Source organism: Mus musculus, chromosome 11 (assembly GCF_000001635.26).
Source record: "Mus musculus strain C57BL/6J chromosome 11, GRCm38.p6 C57BL/6J".
In the NCBI taxonomy this organism is placed as follows: Eukaryota; Metazoa; Chordata; class Mammalia; order Rodentia; family Muridae; genus Mus; species Mus musculus.
Window position 1 is genome coordinate 26,382,586 of NC_000077.6, and position 21,954 is coordinate 26,404,539.

At 39.7% G+C, this 21,954-nt stretch overlaps 1 protein-coding gene and 1 pseudogene across 4 annotated transcripts in view; both read left to right on the plus strand.

The window, feature by feature from the left end:
- Window positions 1,704-2,204, plus strand: Gm18324 (predicted gene, 18324; annotated as a pseudogene).
- Window positions 4,499-21,954, plus strand: part of Fancl (Fanconi anemia, complementation group L) — an 84,800-nt gene continuing 67,344 nt past the window's right edge. For 3 of the 4 annotated variants that reach the window (NR_102382.1, NM_025923.3, NM_001277273.1), the window contains exons 1-4: window positions 4,499-4,725; window positions 15,161-15,219; window positions 17,064-17,124; window positions 20,737-20,793. Coding sequence is in view for 2 of the 4 variants with exons in the window: in NM_025923.3 (NP_080199.1) it covers window positions 4,630-4,725; window positions 15,161-15,219; window positions 17,064-17,124; window positions 20,737-20,793 (273 nt within the window). In the remaining 2 variants the exon portion in view is untranslated. The remainder of the gene's footprint in view (window positions 4,726-15,160; window positions 15,220-17,063; window positions 17,125-20,736; window positions 20,794-21,954) is intronic. The other variant, XR_872208.3, reaches the window with a different exon arrangement.

Below are 21,954 nucleotides of genomic sequence, written 5' to 3' on the forward strand. Positions count from 1 at the left end.
GTAGTTCCTTAAAGTTTGGAGCTGAGATGGAAGGAAAGACCATCCAGAGACTGCCCCACCTGGGGATCCATCCCATATACAACCACCAAACCCAGACACTATTGCATATGCCAGAAAGATTTTGCTAACAGGTCCCTGATATAGCTCTCTCTTGTGAGGCTATGCCAGTGCCTGGCAAATACAGAAGTGGATGCTCACAGTCATCTATTGGATGGAACACAGGGCCTCTAATAAAGGAGCTAGAGAAAGTACCCAAGGAGCTAAAGGGGTCTGCAACCCTATAGGAGGAACAACATTATGAACTAACCAGTACCCCCCAGAGCTGTGTCTTTAGTTGCATATGTTGCAGAGGATGGCCTGATTGGCCATCAATGGGAGGAGAGGCCCTTGGTCTTTCGAAGATCATATGCCCCAGTACAGGGGAATGCCAGGGCCAGGAAGCAGGAGTGGGTGGGTTGTGGAGCAGGGTGGGGGGAGGGTATAGGGGACTTAGAGGATAGCATTTGAAATGTAAATGAAGAAAATATCTAATTAAAAAAGTAATTCCTTTGTTTTCTGATGTTCAGATATGTTGAGTATTCTCAGCAGTTCTTATTGTGCTTCTTGTAAACAATAGCTTACAATAATGTACTGATGATGGTGTAAATTCCCAGTCTAGAACACCTCAGCACAGTGGTTGGACCATTGAATTAGTAAGTCTTTATGCAATATTCTTGTTTTGTTTTGTTTGATAGCAGATAGATTCTTTAGCTTACTGGATTTATTTTTGGAAAATGCTCATTTAGACATTTATTCACCATGAAAATAACAAGACTATTTCTCTTAAAAATGAGATAGTGTTCATTAATAGAATTTTGGGAAATTCTTATTAATTTAATAATGAGAGTTCAGAGGCAAGGACTCAATGACAGCAGTAAGTATGACATAGATTAAGGGAAATGACTAGTATCTTGAGGGAAACCCTCCAATGGATATCATGGGTATCAAATGTAGAACTTAAGCCTTGATTTTTAGCTTCTTCTACTTGGAAACAGCAAGAAATAAATCTCTTTTGGCTCAGAAGCTACCCAAATTATGGTACTTTTCTGAGAGCAGCCTGAGTAGAATAAGACAGTTCACAATTAGTTAAGGCTGAACCAGGGAATATATTAAGTGGTCGGGCATAGCAATAATTTCAGGAGACAAGAAAAATTCCCACAAAGAGCAACTAAGAACAATGTTCAAGGAAAGTTAAAGTTTCCACATGAAAAGCATGGTGGTGCGAAATACTGAAGTACTGAAAATGCAAGTCTTAACAAAAAAGGTATAAATACTGGATGAGATTACACATCTTCTTAATCTTGTATGGTCCACTCTTGAACAGCTTTAAATGTATCCCCATCACATAGTGCATAATGGAAACATTCTTAATAACTGAGTTGCATGACCGAGCAGATGGTACTTCAGCATATATTACATTCATTTGTAGAGTTGTTAAACACACCACAGGGACCCTACTACCAGAATTTGGGAATCTTTAGGTTGGAGTTAGGGGTGTGTGAGGAATATAGAAATATCTTTACTTTTAGCCTTTGGTCTGGAATTCATATAACACACAAATTAGAGGCAGAACACTGGCAGACACTGCAGTTACCTATGTGAGAAACTGGAAGATCATTGCAGCTTTAGCAAGTAGTTGCTATCATGATGGCCCTGTGGGAGGAGGGGAGCTGGTGGCCAACCAAGGCTGGCAGTTCAAGTGGCTGCTAAGCTGAGTTGGAGGTAGCAGCAGTGATGAGGCAGTGGACAAAGAGACTCATTCTATCCACAGAGTTACTTTGGCAGACAAGTGCCTGATACCAGTTTTTAAGAGGTAGACTGAATCATGGTAGAAAAGTGCTGCTAAGAACTCATCTTGAGTTTCCCTTGATTGATTTGCACGAACCCCTTCATCATTTACATGGAAGGCAATATCATTTCCAGTACTGTACTGGGATGCTGTATATGAATGTCTGCTGAGCCATTTGAGCATTTATAGACATTTCAGCTACTTTCAGAAGTTGCTCCACAGTTTTCGTCTATCTCACTGGGTATCTTGCCAGTTCTGATTAGCTATTTACAAGTGCTAGGTCTATGGGACTCTTTTACCCACATATGTCTTGGATTTGATGACCTTTATTGAGCTCCCTGAGAGAAGAAATTTCAATGGTGAAGAATTACTTTTGTGAATGTAAGAAAGAATCATCTGTAAGCTGGAGCTTACAGGTCTCCTAATATCCTGTTTAAGTTCAATGTCTCTTAGGTATATTCACTATAAAAATAATCACTTATGTTGACGAGCACTCAAGTGTCCCATTATTCCATGGTAAGGAGACAGATGCTAAGTCAATGTACATTGTGCTAAAAATAAATAAAACTATAGCACATCTCTTGAGAGAATATAAAGAAAACTTTGATGTTCCCAGTACACAGCAAAACAAACAAACAAACAAACAAACAAACAAACAAACAAACCAAACACAAGACTCTATCTAACCCAAAGAACAGTAGCTGCTAGATCAAGTACCACAGTAGCATCTTTTTTTCAATAAGTTAAACAGTAAAAAAGCCTTTAAAACGTTGTACAAGTTTCCCATGGGTAAAGTTGTTTTCTTTTGCATTTCATTTCTATTTAGCATGAGCTGAGAAAAAAATTCTATTTCAGACACTTTAGGAGGACATGAGGAATTAATGCTGGGTTAAAATGATACATGATGAAAATCCAGAAAAATAAAAGAGTACATAAATTTTCAGACAAATTAACAAAAGCATAAAATTTGTTTAGTACAATTTCTATGGCATATAAAACTAACAAACTGAGATTCAATGCAACATAGAAACCTTTTTTTTTTTTTTTTTTTTTTTTTAATAAGACAGTATGACTATACTAAGGAGGTATGATCTAATAGTTACAAACTGGGGCAATTTTAGCAATTCATATGTAGCTTCTTTTCCCTGTCCTTGCCTCTTCAGAGTCAGGGAGAGTTGTTTATTCCAGGCATAAAGAAGGCAATCTGAAGTGAGTATTTCAGGAGCTGCTGTGGGGGGCCAGAGGTGATTGGATTGATCTAGGTTTTGTTGTTTATTCAAATGCCAAGGTTGTATGCCCCGAATCCCTCAGTGGTAAACTTTTGTTTCCTTAATTGTATGGTAAAAAAAAGTGTCCTAGCTCACTTACCAATCCCTTTGCTTGAAAACCCACCAATCCCTGAGATAGCCTAAAACTCAAACTTGGAGTCCCACCAATCCCCACCCTGAAAAACTCCCAAAGAATCCCTGTGTAAAGCCTGTTTCTAGCTTAGTTCTTTGCTGCTTTTTCCCCAAGCAGATGCAGCCATCCTCCTGTATTTTTTCTAATAATCTTCTTGTGTGAGGTCTGTTGTATTGTGGGATTGTGTAATATTCTTTGGCTCCAGACTGCCAGGATACCTTTCTCCTCAGAGTTGCAACACTTGCATTGGGGAAACCTTTCTCCTCAGAGCTGTAACACTTGTATAAAGTTGTGTACCTTTTTTTTTTTTTTTTTTTTTTAGTGCTGACAACACTGCAATCTGAGTCACATTTTGAGAAAGTCTTATCATACTGGTTCTCCAAAAACACTTAAATTGTGATTCATAACAGTAGCAAAATTACGGTTACAAAGAAGCAACAACATAATTTTATGGTTGGGGGGGGTCACTAAGAAGGTTGCGAACCACAGTCTTAGTGTAACAAGTACAACATTCTTGTGTTCTTCAAGCATTCAGAATATTGTGACAAATTCTGCCAATCTATTAATCTTTTAAAATCCAATCTTCAATGAGGGCAATAAGAATAGGAAGAATATCTTATTCATCTTTGCACAATCTTACTTACTAACATATTACAGTGATCTTAAAAATAGTAGAATCAAAAGTGACTTATTCTAATGCCAAATTATCATATGGTAACTATTAACAAGTTTCTTACACAATCAACACCCCCTCCCCCCACGTTTTCTTAAATCTATATTTAGAAATGAGTGAATGAGTAACCATTTCTAAGTTACCAGAATGTATAGGAAATTTTGTCAGTCTACCACCTCAAGAATAAATTGAATCTCTCACAATTTCTATGGGCTTCCTTTAAATATATCTAATTAAAAACAGTACAACACTGAATCAGCATACAATATACATGATGTATTGAATGTACAATTTATTTACATATGCATTTGGTTGAAGGGTATACTGGGAGTATACAGGAGATCTAGTCCAGAGCAAACGCAAGAACAGGAGAGGTGATGGGGCAGGTTCAGGGTAAAAACAGTATGCTATGGGCACACTGTAAATGCCCTGTCAAAGTAGGAAAGTCAGCTTTGGAGTTGCATCAGTCTTCAATGAAATCAACAAGAGGATTTTGCTAGTTTTATTTTTTGACAGTCAAGGTCAGAATAATCCTGAACCGTCAGGCCTGTGGACTTGTGAGTGATCTTCCTTTCTCCTGCTTTCTCCTGCTACTAAGCAGACCAGTTGGCCCAGTTCATTGTCCAGGTCAGGGCAGCGTACCCACCAGTTAGTTTTTCCCGCCGAAGCGGGTTTCCGCCCCGTCCCTTTGCAGACTGCGCATGTGCGGCGGCCATTCCTGTGCGCCATGGACGAAGCAGAAGCAAGCCTGTTGCGCCATTTCCCGCTGCTACTTCCTCAGAACCGGGAGAAAACTGTGTATGAGGGATTCATTTCGGCTCAGGTACCCTGAGGGGTCGTTCTGTCGCGCGAGAGCCTGTCACTCGTGGCAAAGCCTGACCGCGGCGTCTCCGGCTGCCTGGCTGGGAGAGTGTAGCAGAGCCTGGAGAAGTAGCGCCGATACTCTGCGCATGCGCGGTCGCTAGGTGGCGACGCCGCGCGACACAGGGTGGGCGGGGCGGCTCGCCGGTGCCTGGCTGGTGGTGGAAGAGGGAGGTGCAGTTCTGTAGGTCTTAACCAGAGTTCATCACGGCGGTGTGTTACTACACTTACGATTTTGATTTATAGAGCACTCAGGGTCCACTATTAAGCCGAACCTACACAAACAGAAAAATCCAAACCCCATTATTTTATAGTTGAAATCAGATCCTGGGAAATCTAGAGAGACTACCTTGACTATGATGGTGTCAGTTACCTCTGAAACTCTTACTGTTTAGAAAATCTCACCCCAGCGGGCCCCCCCCCCCCCCCCCCCATGGTACAACAAATTACCTTAATTTAAGATTTTGACTATGGACTTTTCCTCTGAATATTAAACTCAGCTACGTGTAACTTGCCCTTTAATGACAGGAGTCATTAATTTCCACGTGTGTTGAAGCAACAACCTCTAGAATGCTGAGCAGATACCAGATTTTCTAAATAGTAACACTTGTCCCTAAACATTCCTGGGAGTTAAGAAAATTCTCTGTGATAAATATACACACAGGAAGCATGGACTTCCTTAGGGATTTTCAAACCATGTGAACCTTTAAAGAATGGCTAAAATTTATTATAGATGGAAATGAGTTAGCCACCTTTTGCTTAACTGTTGAAATATCCAGTTAAAATGTTTTTCACATTTACAGAAACATTCAGAAACGTGAGAGAGAGAGAGAGAGAGAGAGAGAGAGAGAGAGAGAGAGAGAATGAATTTGTGCGCATGCATGTGCACATCTGTTCTGGGAATTGAACCTGCAGCCATTCACATGCCAGGCAAGTGTTGCACAGGACAGGCAGAAACAAGTGTTTCACATCACTTGTCTGTATCTCCAATAGCACTTTAGAAAACAATTATAGCCATAAGATTAGACCGGAAATACGTTAGCCTTCGATGTAGGTAATTTCTAATTTTTTATTCCTTAAGCATGCCTTTGAGTCTTAAGCACTGTCTAAAAGCTATCCAGCACAACTGATTTTATCCTGAGTGTGATTGTGGTTGGTCCTGTGCACACACTTACCTTACCCTTTGAGATTAAATCATAGATACGTTTCTTGCTGTTTTATCTCTAAATAATTTAGCACTCATTTCATAAAACAAGGGTCCACTCAAACCTAACCTCAGTACAGTTACTACAACTGCTATGCGGTGTAAAATTTCATGGAGTATTTAATTATCTTATCTCTTCTTTTGGAGCAGTTCTTAGTCTGTGTTTTTATTAACTTGAATTTTATTTTTAAGAGTTAAGCTTATTAGGTTTGATATTTTCTCACCATTGAATTCTGGGAATGTGTTTGGGCAGGGGCATCCCAGAAACTGTCCTGTGTTCCCTTCAAGGCACATGAAGTCAACTACTCCCAGTGTTGATATTAATAATGCCAGTTACTAGGTTAGTGTGGCTTCTGCCAGATCTTCTTTTGAAATTAACGAGTACTTTTCGGTGAGGTTCTTTGGGCCATTACACATTCACTTATATACTGCATATTCATTCATTCATTCATTCATTCATTCATTTTAGTTCCATTTTTCCCATTTATTTATTTATTTATTTATTTCTTCACTTACTTTACATCCTGATTACTCTCCCCATCCCCCCCATAGCCCCCCCCCCTCCTCTTCTCCTCTGAGGAGGGGAGCTGCTCCCTTCTGCCCAGGAACCAGCCCACCCGGCACCTACCTGAAGCCATTGCAGGACTAGACACATTGTCTCCCACTGACATCAGACAAGGCAACTCAGTTAAGGGAACAGGATCCACAGGCTGGCAGCAGAGTCAGGGGCAGGACTCTTTCCAGTTGTTGAGGGACTCATGTGAAGACCAAGCTGCACTTTTCTTAAACATGTGTGTATGGAGGCCTAGATCCAGCCCATGTATGCCCTTTGGTTGGTGGTTCAGTCTCTTGGAGCCCCCCAAGGGTCCAGGTTGGTTGAACCTTTTGGTTTTCTTGTGGAGACCTGAGTCTCTGTACCTCCAAGTCCCACAATCCTTCCTCCAACTCTTTCACAAGACTCCCAAGTTCCATCTGATATTTGGCTGTGGGTCTCTGCATTGGTTTTGTATATTTCAGATTTTCAATACTAGATTCTTGGCTTAAATAGCTAAATAGTAATTATTGGTGTCAAATCTCTCAAGGCTTTTCTAACACTATCATACCTATCTGTGAATTGGTGCTTTGTTATACGGAACAGTTTTCCCATCTTACTTCTTTTTGATGTGTGATTGTATGTGTTGCTTCCTTTATTTTGCTTGCACACTTTCTGTTTCTATGCTTCTGAGGTGTTGCACTTCCCTCATCATGCTGCTTTAAGAGGATCTGGTAGATGCTTCGGTATTGTGTCTCATCACTGGATTTTGGAGCTTATATAATTTCTACATGAAGTTCTTTATTCTAACTTTTGTTTTTACTCTTTGGTAGAACTTATAGTTTAGTTGCACCACAATTACCATTGTTTATAAACATCACCTTTGGTACCTTGACAATCAGTTTTTACATGAAGGAATCATTTGTGAGCAGAGGAAAAGTATGTTTTCTATTATTAGGTCCTATTGTCTTGAGTGAGCTTTGGTAGTTTGTGGCAAAGAGTTAATTTCATATAGGTTTCTGAATATATTGATTTACAAAGTTATTTATGATATTCACCCTTTTCTGTCTTTCTTTTCTTTCTTTCTTACTTTCTTTTTTTTGTTAGATATTTTCTTTATTTACATTTCAAATGTTGTCTCCTTTCGTAGTTTGCCCTCTGAAAATCCCTTAAACCCCCCCTCCCCTCGCTCTCCCTGTTCCCCAACACACCCACTCCCACTTCCTGGCCCTGGAATTCCCCTATACTGGGGCATAGAATCTTCACAGGACCAAGGGACTCTCCTCCTATTAATGACCAACTAGGCCATTCTCTGCTACATATGCAGCCAGAGGCATGAGTCCCACCATGTGTTTTCTTTCATTGGTGGTTTAGTCTCAGGGGGCTCTGGGGTACTGGTTAGTTCATATTGTTGTTCCTCCTATGGGGCTGCAAACCCCTTCAGCTCCTTGGGTCCTTTCTCTAGCTCCTTCATTGGGGACCCTGTGTTCAGTCCAGTGGTTGACTGAGAGCATCCACCTCTGTATTTGTCAGGCACTGCCAGACCCTCTCAGGAGACAGTTGGAATTAGGTCTTCTTTGAAGGTCTGATAGAACTCTGCACTAAACCCATCTGGTCCTGGGCTTTTATTTGGTTGGGAAACTATTTATGACTGTTTCTATTTCTTTAGGGTATATGGGACTGTTTAGATCATTAATCTGATTCTGATTTAACTTTGGTACCTGGTATCTGTCTAGAAAATTGTCCATTTCATCCATGCTTTCCAATTTTGTTGAGTAAAGGCTTTTGTAGTAGGATCTGATTATTTTTTGGATTTCCTTAGTTTCTGTTGTTATGTCTCCCTTTTCATTTTTGATTTTGTTAATTAGGATACTTTCTTTGTGCCCTCTAGTTAGTCTGGTAAGGGTTTATCTACTTTTTTTATTTTCTCAAAAAACCAGCTCCTGGTTTGGTTGATTCTTTGTGTAGTTCTTTTTGTTTCTATTTGGTTGATTTCAGCCCTGATTTTGATTATTTCCTGCTGTCTACTCCTCTCAAGTGAATTTGCTTCTTTTTGTTCTAGAGCTTTTAGGTATCCTGTCAAGCTGCTAGTGTGTGCTCCCTCTAATTTCTCTTTGGAGGCAGTCAGAGATAATGAGTTTTCCTTTTAGGACTGCTTTGGGTATGTTGTGTCTTCATTTTCATTAAACTCTAAAAAGTCTTTGATTTCATTCTTTCTTTCTTCCTTGACCTAGTTATCATTGAGTAGAGTGTTGTTCAGCCCTCAGCATGTACGAGGGCTTTCTATTATCTATGTTGTTATTGAAGATCAACCTTAGTTTGTGGGGATCTGATAGCATGTATGGGATTATTTGAATCTTCTTGTATCTATTGAAGCCTGTTTTGTGACCAATTATATGTTCAGTTTTGGAGAAGGTACCATGAGGTGCTGAGAAGAAGGTATATCCTTTTGTTTTAGGATAAAATTTTCTGTAGATAGCTGTTAAATCCATTTGTTTCATAACTTCTCTTAGTTTCACTGTGTCTCTGTTCAATTTCTGTTTCCATGATCTGTCCATTGATGAGAGTGGGGTGTTGAAGTCTCCCGCTATTATTGTGTACAATGCAATGGGTGCTTTGAGCTTTACTAGTTTCTTTAATGAATGTGGATGCCCTTGCATTTGGTACATAGATGTTCAGAATTGAGAGTTCATCTTAGTAGATTTTACCTTTGATGAGTATGAAGTGTCCCTCCTTTTATTTTTTTGATAACTTTAGGATGAAAGTCAATTTTATTCCATATTAGAATGGGTACTCCAACTTGTTTCTTGGGACCATTTGCTTGGGAAATTGTTTTTCGGCCTTTTCCTCTGAGGAAGTGTCTGTCTTTGTTCCTGAGTTGGGTTTCCTGTATGCAGCAAAATGTTGAGTCTTGTTTATGTAGCCAGTCTGTTGGTCTATGTCTTTTTATTGAGGAATTGAGTCCATTGATATTAAGGAAATGTCATTGTTGCTTTTTCTAGGGTATAGTTTCCCTCCTTTCTCTTTCTTATGTGATTTGTGTATGTGAGTGTGTGTGTGTGTGTGTGTGTGTGTGTGTGTGTGTCTAGGAGACCAGAGGTTTACATTGGATGTTTGCCTCGATAACTCGTCACATTACTTATTAAGGTAGGCTCTCTTGCTGCACATGGACTTGCAAATTCTGTGTAGTCTTGTCAGCCATTGTGTCTCTGAGATGCTTTGCCTTTGCCTGTTAAGAATTGAGCTTTTATTTAGGGTCTCGGATCCCACCTTTAGTCCTTAAGCTTGCAGAGCAAGTGCTTTTATCTATGGAGATATCTCCCTAGCCCCTCTTTGCCATGCAGTTAATGCCCTTTGGTTCTGTGATGATGCTTCTTGTACTAGTTACCCCTTGCTACTTTACTTTTATAAGCCTTGAAACAACAAAATAATTATCTGTTTCTCCAAATCAGGAATTTAGAATCATCTGATTTGGTGAGTCCTGATCAGGGTCTCTCATGAACTTCCAATAAAGACTATTGCAAGGACTTTGACACTGTGAATAGTTTTTTGTTGTAAGTAGTAGTTAAATTACTTGAGAGTCCAACTGTTTTAATAAGGCTTTCTTTTATTTTTGTTAAACATGAGCAGAGCTTAATTTAGCTGTACCCATGAAACTACTTTTCTGGGTGCTGTATTTAATGGCTTTTACAAGGAGTTCTACTTTGGCTGGTTGGACTACACCAGGATTGAGTGAGCTGGATGACTTCTTTTTAGACTAAACCTGGGAGTTAGTTCTGTGGTTGCATGTTTTCCACTGTGTGTGAAGGCATGGGTTCATTCCTCAGCTTCCTCCTTCCAATACAATACTGCTTTGCATAATCTGTCTCCTAGCTTTTAGTATTTTCCTTAAAACCTCATTTATTTTTTGTTATTTAAAAAAATTACATTATCTTATGTGTGAATGTGCACACAAATGTGTGGGGGTACATGCAACCACAGTGAGTACTCTGGATGCCAGAGGGTAAGGAAGATGCGTCCCTCCTCCCTCCATGCGACAGGGATTGAACTCACTACAGCTTGATTGAAAGTTCCTTTATCCATTGACTCTTCTCTCTGGCCCCCTTTCCTTATTTTAAAATTCTGATATTTTTTCAGACTAGATTATCATGAGTACGTTTTCTCATGTTATTTTAGTGTGAGAACTGCCAGTACAGTGAAGTTAAGCTATCCTTTTCTACTCTCTCCTTCTTTCAGGGTTTCTATTGCATGTGTATTGGGCTTTCTCTGGCACTTTTTATTTCAACCTTTTTTTTTTTTTTTTGAGACAGGGTTTCTCTGTGTATCCCTGGCTGTCCTGGAACTCACTTTGTAGACCAGGCTGGCCTCGAATTCAGAAATCCGCCTGCCTCTGCCCCCCGAGTGCTGGGATTAAAGGCGTGCACCATCATGCCCAGCTTCAACCATATTTTTCTCATGGTCATTTTGTATTTTTCTTGCTATAACTCCATAGTTATGAAATTTTGTTTAACTACATTCTTCCTTGTCATGCTTAAACTTGTTGTCTTGTCTTTTAAAAAATTTTTTTATTAGGTATTTATCTCATTTACATTTCCAATGCTATCCCAAAAGTCCCCCACACGCTCCCCTACCCACTCCCCCACCCACCCACTCCCACTTCTTGGCCCTGTTGTTCCCCTGTACTGAGGCATATAAAGTTTGCACGACCAATGGGCCTCTTTTTCCACTGATGGCCGGCTAGGCCATCTTCTGATACATATGCAGCTAGACACACGAGCTCCAGGGGGTACTGGTTAGTTCATATTGTTGCTCCACCTATAGGGTTGCAGATCCCCCCAGCACCTTTGGTACTTTCTCTAGCTCCTCCATTGGGGACCCTGTGATCCATCCAATAGCTGACTGTGAGCATCCACTTCTGTGTTTGCTAGGCCCCAGCATAGTCTCACAAGAGACAGCTATATCTGAGTCCTTTCAGCAAAATCTTGCTAGTGTATGCAATGGTGTCAGCATTTGGAAGCTGATTATGGGATGGATCCCCGGGTATGACAGTCTCTAGATGGTCCATCCTTTCCTCTCAGCTCCAAACTTTGTCTCTGTAACTCTGTTTTGTTCCTAATACTAAGAAGAGGCAAAGTGTCCACACTTTGGTCACTGTTCTTATTGAGTTTCATGTGTTTCGCAAATTGTATCTTATATCTTGGGTATTCTAAGTTTCTGGGCTAATATCCACTTAGCAGTGAGTACATATTGTGTGAGTTCTTTTGTGATTGGGTTACCTCACTCAGGATGATGCCCTCCAGGTCCATCCATTTGCCTAGGAATTTCATAAATTCATTTTTTTTAATAGCTGAGTAGTACTCCATTGTGTAAATGTACCACATTTTCTGTATCCATTCCTCTGTTGAGGGACATCTGGGTTCTTTCCAGCTTCTGGCTATTATAAATAAGGCTGCTATGAACATAGTGGAGCATGTGTCCTTCTTACCAGTTGGAACATCTTCTGGATATATGCCCAGAAGAGGTATTGCGGGATTCTCCTGTAGTACTATGTTTAATTTTCTGAGGAAACGCCAGACTGGTTTCCAGAGTGGTTGTACAAGCTTGCAATCCCACCAACAATGGAGGAGTGTTCCTCTTTCTCCACATCTTCGCCAGCTTCTGCTGTCACCTGAATTTTTGATCTTAGCCATTCTGACTGGTGTGAGGTGGAATCTTAGGGTTGTTTTGATTTGCATTTCCCTGATGATTAAGGATGTTGAACATTTTGTCAGGTGCTTCTCAGTCATTCAGTATTTCTCAGGTTAGAATTCTTTGTTTAGCTCTGAGCCCCATTTTTTAATGGTGTTATTTGATTTTCTGGAGTTCACCTTCTTGAGTTCTTTATATATATATTGGGTATTTGTCCCGTATCTGATTTAGGATAGGTGAAGATCCTTTCCCAATCTGTTGGTGGCCTTTTTGTCTTAATGACGGTGTCTTTTGCCTTGCAGAAGCTTTGCAATTTTATGAGGTCCCATTTGTCGATTCTCGATCTTACAGCACAAGCCATTGCTGTTCTTTTCAGGAATTTTTCCCTTGTTCCTCTATCTTCGAGGCTTTTCTTGTCTTAATGTCATTTTGATTTGCTTAGTTTTCTTTCTGAGTTTAGTCAATATGGTCATAGCTTTTGTCAGTTTCTGGTCTTGGCTTTTAGATTTTTCAGTATTGAAATGTTCATTTCTTGATATTGTAGTCTGTATGTAATTGGTGCATGTTTCTGGGCTCTGTTCTCCTTGGCTCCATCATTACCTTTGCTTCTAGTGCTCTGTGTTTGTGTCATAGCTCTGCGGACTGGGGCCACAGATCTTTGGGTGTTGTGTTTTGCTGCTTGAAGTAGTTTGTGAAATTCCTAATTCAAGAATACCCTCTTCTGTTGGTAAAGGAAAATGCAGTTTATTTAATGATTTATTTGGGGGAGGGGTTGAGGGAGTGATTATACATGGTAGGTTCTTATTTCTGTCATAAAAGCTTCAGTTTCCCACAGTTATTGTTTTCTTTCTAACGTGCAGTTTCCAAAGGGTGTTTCTGCCCAATCTTTTGCTGCTCTGAAATGTTTTCAGACATCTCCTTGACTGTTTCTTTTTGCCTTTTAAAAAGTAGTATCTCACTCGGAGGTCCAGGAAAGCCTCCAACTCAGCATTGACCTTTCTGACCTTTCTGAGTGCTAAGAGTGACAGCCATGGCCACCAGCAGCCTCTCCTTGACTTGTGGTTCATATTAGATCTTTTCCTTATTGCTAGTGCTTGGTTCTCCCACAAGTGTTTGTTAGTCTTTTTGTCCGTATTCTTCTGTGAAGTTTTAGAATAACACTTTTAACTCTCATTGTTTTTGGAACCCAGACTGAGCTCTACTCAAGTGATTTTCATCCCTGTTACAATTAATTACAGATTTATTGTGTTCTCTGACTTCTGGTTGCAAACATAATATTTTTTATCATTTTATTTGCTTATTATTATTCACTCTAGGTTTTTGGGAAGGATATGTCAGGACATTCAGGTTTAGACACGCTTAGTATTTTTGTTATCTGGAAGCTGGAAAAATTCTTCTGAGAAAGCGTAAAACCATTCAGATGCTCTAACTACAGAAATGCTAATTATGTATATTTTCTTGGGATAATTAAGTATTGGCCCCTTTATGACACTTGACTTTTACAGTGACTGGATTTCCTAAATCTTTGCATTTGTTCTTTCAGGTAAAGTAGAGTTGCTTTGCTGTTTTCGTGTCCATGGTGAATTTCCTACCATTCTTAACACCTGTGTGTGGGGTGTCTATGAAGTTAGGCTAAAGTTACTGCATAATACCTCTTAGTGCTTTAATGAAATAGTGAATTATTGTTACTTGACCTTTTGAAAAGGTCAGTAGTACATTTTGTTTCATTTTTTAAAAGGACATTTAAATGTAATGAAAGTCAGAACTGTGATATTACCATGAAAGTAAAGGTTATGGGGTGCATTTAATTGTGTTCCTCTGGTTTGGAATCTGCTTTGAGGGAGTCTGCTAAAATTCCACACGGTAATTGTTTTTCAAGAATTTTATTACTCTTTTCATTTTATATTGTTGGAGTAAAAGATTACACTTCTGTTTGTCTTTTCCTGCTTATTTTTGCTCAGATTCACATGTACCACCGTGTTTAAGCTACAGAGTTTAGACTGCTTACCTATTCACTCTTGACAGAAAGTGAAGCTGAGTGTGTTTCCAGAGAACACTCTTTCCTTTCCCTAGACTCCTGAGTAAAATTTGTATAACTACCAAATATTTAGATTTAAAAAAATTAGTATATTATGTATTTTATTTATTGAAGGTTCACTATATGAAATCATTACAGAGTGAATGGGAAAATGTGTGTATGTATCTGTGTGTGTGCGCGCGCGTGTATGCATGCACATGTACATGCACACACGCAGGTGAACATACCTGCTTCAATGTGTATATGTGTGGTACGCACATGTGTATGTGTGGGGCTGGATATTCATGAACATATCTGTTGCAGAGGACATTGGCTGTCCTGCTTTATCATTCTTTCCTGGTTTGAGACATGCTCTCTTGATCTTGGAGGTAGGCTGGAGGCTATCCTCCAGCCGGTTGCTGACTTTGTATATGTGTGCTGGGATCATTCTTCACAATTGTAGAGCAAATGTGCTTACCTACTGAGACATTTCTCCAGGCCTTAAAATTATTTGTTTTTAGCTAAAAACCTAGATTACATAACAGTATATTTTCATTTTATTAAATTTAGAAAGTTGCAAATTTAAAAGCGGAATATCCTTTTTGGTGAATATATACTTTAAGAAATAAATTTCTATGTTTGCTAATACTTTCATAGTATTTTTTGTCTTTGTCTTTGAAACCATGCTCCTGTCTTAATGTTGTATGATTTCCAAGTACTTGTAAAGATTTCAACATAGAATTTTGAAGTATTACTTTTCATCAAATGCACTCTTATCTATCTCTATGTATGTATGTATGTATGTATGTATGTATGTATAGGTATCTTGTATTTTCCAAGTACAAAAAGCTTAGCTAAATTTCATATCCTTTATAAATATAGGAAAATATATTTGTTTGATTTTAACTTTTCAGCATTAAGTGAAAGAAGGAAATTTGCACTTTTCTTTTTCACAGGGAAGTGACTTTCACCTCAGAATAGTGCTGCCTAAGGACCTGCAGCTCAAGAAGGCAAGGTGAGGTACTATTTGCTTGTATACGTGTTAGTGGACGGGTGACCAGAGAAGCCATAATTCTGCTGACTGCAGTTTTGCCTGAAGTGCTTTTCAGCCAATATCCCCAACACACACGGGTTCTTGCAAACCAGTTTGTCTTTATGAATCACTGCACTGTGACTTTCACTTAACACACCCTTTCAATGTTTGTTTTTCTTGAAAGCAGTAACAACAATTGTGTACACTTACCTAACAAGTTCTGATTTAAGGGGCAAAAGGAATGGTTAGAAGACTTGCCCCCTACCCCACTTCCCAGCTTCTCACTAATATTTACTGCATACACATAATTTAGTAATTTGTGAAGAACCATTCAATTGCCTTGGTCTGGGTGTTCATAGTAAAATTGATGCGGGCAGGAACAGCTCATCAGAAGCTAGGGCTGGAGATGTCAGTGTCACCACAAACCTCAGTTCTCTCTTCAGTGTCTGGGAATAAAGAGAAGGAAAGCAGAACAGTTTATGAAGAGAAGCACAGGATTTCATGATGGATGGCAGGTAGAGATGGTATTGGGTTTGTAGGGAATGAGTGAGTAAAAAGAAAATTGAAAACTGGAAATTGGTATATAGAAAAGATAGGTGGATACTGAAACAAGAGTCATGGAATTTTGAAGATAGTATGTACTTAAACATCTCAATTCTTTGAGGAGATTTAGCAAGGATAAACTAGGTACTGCCACAGTAGAGGTAATTAGTAGGAGACCAAGTTGGTAACAAGGGATGGAAGCATATTGGCTAAGAACCTCCTATGGAGGAGCAAATGAAAACAGTGCTTTGTTACTATTAGAGGAGATGTGGTGGGAATGGAACTTGGCACAAGAGTAGATGGAGTGGTGGGCTAGAAAGGAAGTGGTTTGGGAAACCCAAACTTACTTCCTTACTCACTTCATTCATTCATTCATTCATTCATAGATAGGTTTTTGAGAGAGTGTCTCTCATGTAGCCCTGGCTGACCTGGAATGCTGTGTAGACCAGGTTGACCTCCAACTCAGAGATCCCTGCTTCTGACTCCCAAGAATTGGGATCCATGCCTGGCCTACTGAGTTTTTTGTTTGTTTGTTTGTTTGTTTTTGTTTTGTTTTATGTATACAAATGTTCTGTTTGTATATGTCTGTGAGCTATATTTATGTCTTTGCTCACAGACACTAGATGAGGGCATTGATTCCCCTGGAACGGAAGTTATGAACAGATATGAGCTGCCATATGGGTCCTGGGAATCTAATCTGGATGTTCTGAGAAAGGAGCTCTTAACTACCAAGCCATCTCTACAGCCCCCCAATTCAGACTTTCTACATCTAGATAATTAAAATAATTTCTTTTAAATAGTTACTGACCTATCTGTATTATGTTAGTTGAGGTGAGCTGGTGGCAATGGACTTATCGTTACCTATATAATTAAAAATATCTGTTCAGCTATATTAATCTAAAATTTGGAGGATATATTGTGCCAGGATATATTTTCAAGTATAAATTTGATATATTACGATCCAAACTTTGTATTATATCTGCCTATTGTGATGAAGAGCCTAGTTCAATGGAAGTTTTTATTTGGCTATGTTATAGTTTATCAAAGATGCATTATTAATCTGCTGCTTACTGATAGCAGTTTTTTATATTTGAAGTAAAATTGATAGTGGCATTTTGAAGATGAGACTTTCAGTAGTATGAGTAGTTAATGTTTTTTTTTGCTTATCTGAATTATGCTTATATGATTCTTTTGATTGTATGTGCATGTTTGTTAGCATTCAAAGACATTTTCTCCTTGTAATAACAAACAATGCATAAACTATTTTCCTGTTAAAATTTTAGATTACTGTGTAGCCTGCAGCTGAAAAATATACTTAATGAGTACCATCAAGTAGTCCAACAGGTAAGTCTGTTAAAAATCTTACACTTCAAATGAGGATACAGATTTCTAAATTTGCTCTAGTTTGTAAAGAAGGGGTTTGTTAATTGCTGGGTTTTGTAAGTTTCAAGAGCTTTAACGATTACATATTATATAAAATGTTTTCTGAAATCCTCAGCAGATTTCCAGGCAATCTTGGGGTTTGAAATTGATTTGCAGCCTTGAGACTTTAGGTTTCCAAACATCAGCAGGTCCATATGCATCATGCCCCTATGTGGTATGTCCTGGATGACTTCTCTTCTGAACTTGAAGAGTGGTGATAGGAATATAAAACCTAGGTTGTTTGGCAATGATGGGGTTTGTAGTCCTAGATTATGATCAGGAAAGGGCAAAAGGAAGTTCTTTAGGTCCATTTAACCTTTCATAATGAGAAGAATTGAGGAGCTGAGGGTTGCTAAGGAGATAGCTAGGCAGCATAAACTTAGTTGTTCTTAGTACTTGCTGTACCATATTGGAAATGTTCTTAAAGATTATAGAAACACTGTAAAAGAAATTATTACTGAAATAAATGAAAATACAGACTGTCTCTTGCAGAAAAATACATGTTGGTAGAACTGCACTTTTTTGGGCGATCTTTTTTGTGTGTGTGTGTGGTTTTTCTGGTGTTCTGTATTGATTGTGTGTTAATGATAAGTTATATGTGGTGACTGACAAGGAATCTCGCCCTCTATACTGCATTATTGAGGCACAGACAAGTGGAGGGATGAACTGCTGAAGTGAAGAATGTGAGCTCTTGTGCTAGCTGTGTATGCTCAGCATTGCTTTAATGGGATGCTGAGACTATGTCTGTTCTCATTATCTGCTCCCTTATCCTAGTAGTAGTGTATAGTACTTAAACGTTTAAGAATGAGTCCATTGTATAGCTGAAAAATTTGTTCATAGTTTCTAAGCAAACAGTGGGACAAATAGTCCCCCTCCTCTCCCCTCTCCTCTCCCCCTCTCCTTTCCCCCTCCTCCTGTCCCTCTCCTCCTCTCCCCCCTCCTCCCTCGTCTCGTCTCGTCTCGTCTCGTCTCGTCTCGTCTCCTCTACTCTCCTCCCCTCCCCTCCCCTCCCCTCCCCTCCCCTCCCCTCCCCTCCCCTCTCCTCCTCTCCTCTCCTCTCCTCTTCTCTTCTCTTCTCTTCTCTTCCCTTCCCTCCCCCTTCCCTTCCCTCCCCTCCCCTCCCCTCCCCTTTTTTCTCTTCTTTCTAGTTCCATTCCCAGATTCAGTTGAGAGTTATTATTTTTCTCTTAAACTATTATCAGTAAATGGAACCCAAGCAGTCAACTGTGGGGCAATGGGCTATGCACAGGCAGTCTGGTCTTCAGTCGAACTGAGATAGAATTCCCACCTACATGGGATGGAAGGTGTTCGCTCATGTCTCCTGGACCCCTGGCTCTTTTCGAAGTTACTGCCCCCACAGCCCCCACAAGAGAAGCATGTGGCTAGTAGTCATGTAGACAATGTCCCAAGCTTCTGACCTTCAGGCTAGACTCCTCCCAGTTACCTAGCAACAGCAAGATAACACAGCTCACTGTAAGAGGGGCTGCTTGGCCCCTCCTCAATCTCTTAAGCTTTTACTTTCCTTACTCTCCCTCTTACTCTCTCCCTCTTTACTCTCTCTCCTTGCTCTCTCTCTCTCTCTCTAACCTCTTACTCTCTAGCCTTTCCTCATTCTCTTTCTTTCCCCCTTCCCTCCTCATGGCCATGGCTAGTCTCTCTCTTTCCACCTTCTCTCTTTCTCCCTGCCTTTCTATAATAAAGCTCTAAAACCATAGACTGTCTCTGTTCATCAAGGCCCACTGTGCTTGGATGATAGGATAGGCTTTCTCCTAACGAGCCGTGCCTAATCTCCAGTCAGATGGCCTTCCTGTGCTCTAGCCACAGACTGGATTAGGGACTCTCACCTGTGTGGGAACCTCTCTCCCTCTTCCCTCTCTTCTTGTATCTCCGGGGCCAAGAGTGTCTCCCTGGGGACCCTGGTATTGGGGGCTGCCCCTTGTCCACCCCCTGCTGTGTGGGGTCAGTGGCTTCACACAACCAGAAGCCCAACTGAGGCCAAGTAGAAAGCCTCTGGCAGTCCTCCCATGCCTGCTTGCTCAGAGCACAGGAACTCTGGCTGGACACGGGCTCTCTCCCTCCCCCCTCCCCCTACACCCTCAGTCCCACAATCAACAAAATTTTTATAAAAGTTAAATTGTCAGGTTTTGTGAACAGGTAAGCCTGGCCACAGTTGTGATGCTCTATCTGACAGCAGCACCTTAAGAGCCATAAGCAAAGGCCACACAGGCATGGGTGCATTTCAGTCAACATTGATTCTCAAAACAAGGTGCTGAGTTGGATGTAGCTGCTAGACTGTCAGTTGCAGGGTTTTGATACAAGTTGTTTGGTGTAGAATCAGCTATGGTATAAGATTTACTCTGTAGGCATATGGTCCACCAGAACCAGGTCATGGGAACGGTTTGCCTTCAAGTGCTGCACAGGTAGCTTAGGCTTTTAATTTTCTCTTCTGAAAACATGGAACAACTTTATGTTTAGCTGTATTCAGAGTAGTGTGTGGCTAGTGAAATGCATCAAAATGTAAAAGAGAAGCAAATGCAAGCAGTTTCTTTTCAAGCCTTCTAAGATGTAACCATTTATTCTATAGTTATTTTAAGAATAAAATATTTTAGAACAGTGGAACACCAGCTCTCTGAAATTTTCATTCTGTTTTATAGGGCATATCCCTTTCTGTCATTTCATTATAATAGTTATTATTTTACTATTTGTTTCTCTTTTTGAGTTAGGATGAGTTAGTGTGAAGGGCTGGCATCCATGATCTTAAAGATCTAGAAGCAAAGTATATATTATTAATTAAAAAAAAATCTACTAAATCCAAGTTACAATTTTATATGTTATGTTTCTTATTTCATTCGCATCTCTTTCTTCTGCCTCTCTCCTTCCCCTTTTAAAATAAAGCTTTCCTACATTTGTTAGATCTTTCAGAGAAGAAATGGAGGTATGTATGTGCACACTTTTAAAGGATGTCTTTAACGATTCACTACATTTCACGCAGATAGGGTAGTCCTGCCTAGTTGTATTCAACTTGATTGACACAAACTTGAGTTATAGGGAAGAACAATTGCCATTGAGAAATTGCTTTCCTCGATGGTCTGTAGGCAAGTGTGTGGGGCATTTTCCTGACTAGTGATTGCTTTTGCCTACTGTGGGTGATACCACCTCTGGCCACGTGGTCCTGGATGGTCTAAGAAAGCAAACTGAGAAAGGCGGCCATGGGAGCAAGACTGTAAGCAGTGTTTCTCTATGATCTCTGCTTTCAGCTCTTGCCTGGTGTTTCTAGCCTTTAAGATGGACTCTAGCTGTAAACTCAAACAAACCCTCTCCTCCTCACCTTTCTTGTGGTCAAGGTGTTTATCACAATAGAAATCAAAGACAGAAGTTTTAGTCACTCTTTCAAAATGAAGTCGGCAGAAATAGACATTATGACAAATGTTTCGGTAATTAATGGCTTTCAGATTTAGATGTCTACATTCATTTCAGATTCAATGACTAGAACATCCATTTCATGAGTTATTATCTGAAAATGTTTTAATTTAGAGAATGAAGCACTCTCCTGATCTAATGAGTTTTATGATGGAATTGAAGATGATTTTGGTAAGAATTTTTTCTAACACTTATTATATCTAATAAGTCTTTATTGTTTCTGAAACTTTTCAAATGGTATTTATCTGTGTATTGATGGTTTTGCGTATGCATATATTTATGTGGATGTGGACATAGTCAATTGTCAATTTTCTCAGTTGTGTTACACCTTATCATTGAGATGGCGTGTCTCACTGATACGATGATTGTTGACTCAGCTAACTTGGCCAACCATCGAGCCCCACAGATCTTCCTGCCTTTATCTCCCCAGACCTGGGTTATGGGTGGTGGACATTGAAGTCAGAATTCTTGCTTGCATGAAGTGGGCATTCTTAATTAAATTGCATATAATATTAAGTAATTTTTTGTACAGATACAGAGTCCTCAAGGGCTTTTGCAACATAAAGAAAGTGGGGTAATTGTAGTGAGTACCCTGATTCTATGACCTAACTTCAGCCTTTGTCAATCATCTTCCTTCCCTAATATTTTGGGAAGATATTATAGTAGTTTAACTTTAGGAAATCCTGGAGATTGTATCAACTCCTTTATAAATATATCAGTTTATATATCTCTAGCTAAGTGCTTGCCTGTTTCAGTTATTGAATATTGGGACTGACAAGATGGCTTTTAGGTACTGGCACTTGGTGTGCAACCTGGCGACTGAGTTCAGCTCCAGTACTCCCACAGTGGTAAAGAGAGGAGCAACCCCATGAAGTTGCCCTTTAAAGCTCACATGTGTGCTGTAGTACATGTGGTCCAAACACACACTATGAACACATATGGGAAGAAAAAGGCAATAATAGTGACTTTGAATATGTAATTATAGTCGCCATGGACTTAGAGATAGCCTTACAGAAGCTTTGCTCTTATGGGAGTGAAGAGTCTCGCTCTTGAACTTGGATGACTTGGATGCTGAGGTGAGCTTTGATTGATGCTGTATCTTTTTCCTCTTGATCCTCTTTTTTTTCATGTCCTTTACTTGTTGGACATAACAAGTCATGTGCCCTGTGAGATTTCTCTCATTGCAAAGTGAGTAGTTAGCCATTCATAAAATCTTTCAACACCCTCTCCTAAGGGTCGATCATCCATCACCTCCAAACAAAAAATGGTTCACATCCCAAATGTTTTGAACACTGCCATGAAAACACAAATGGCAGGTGTCATAGAGTGAGA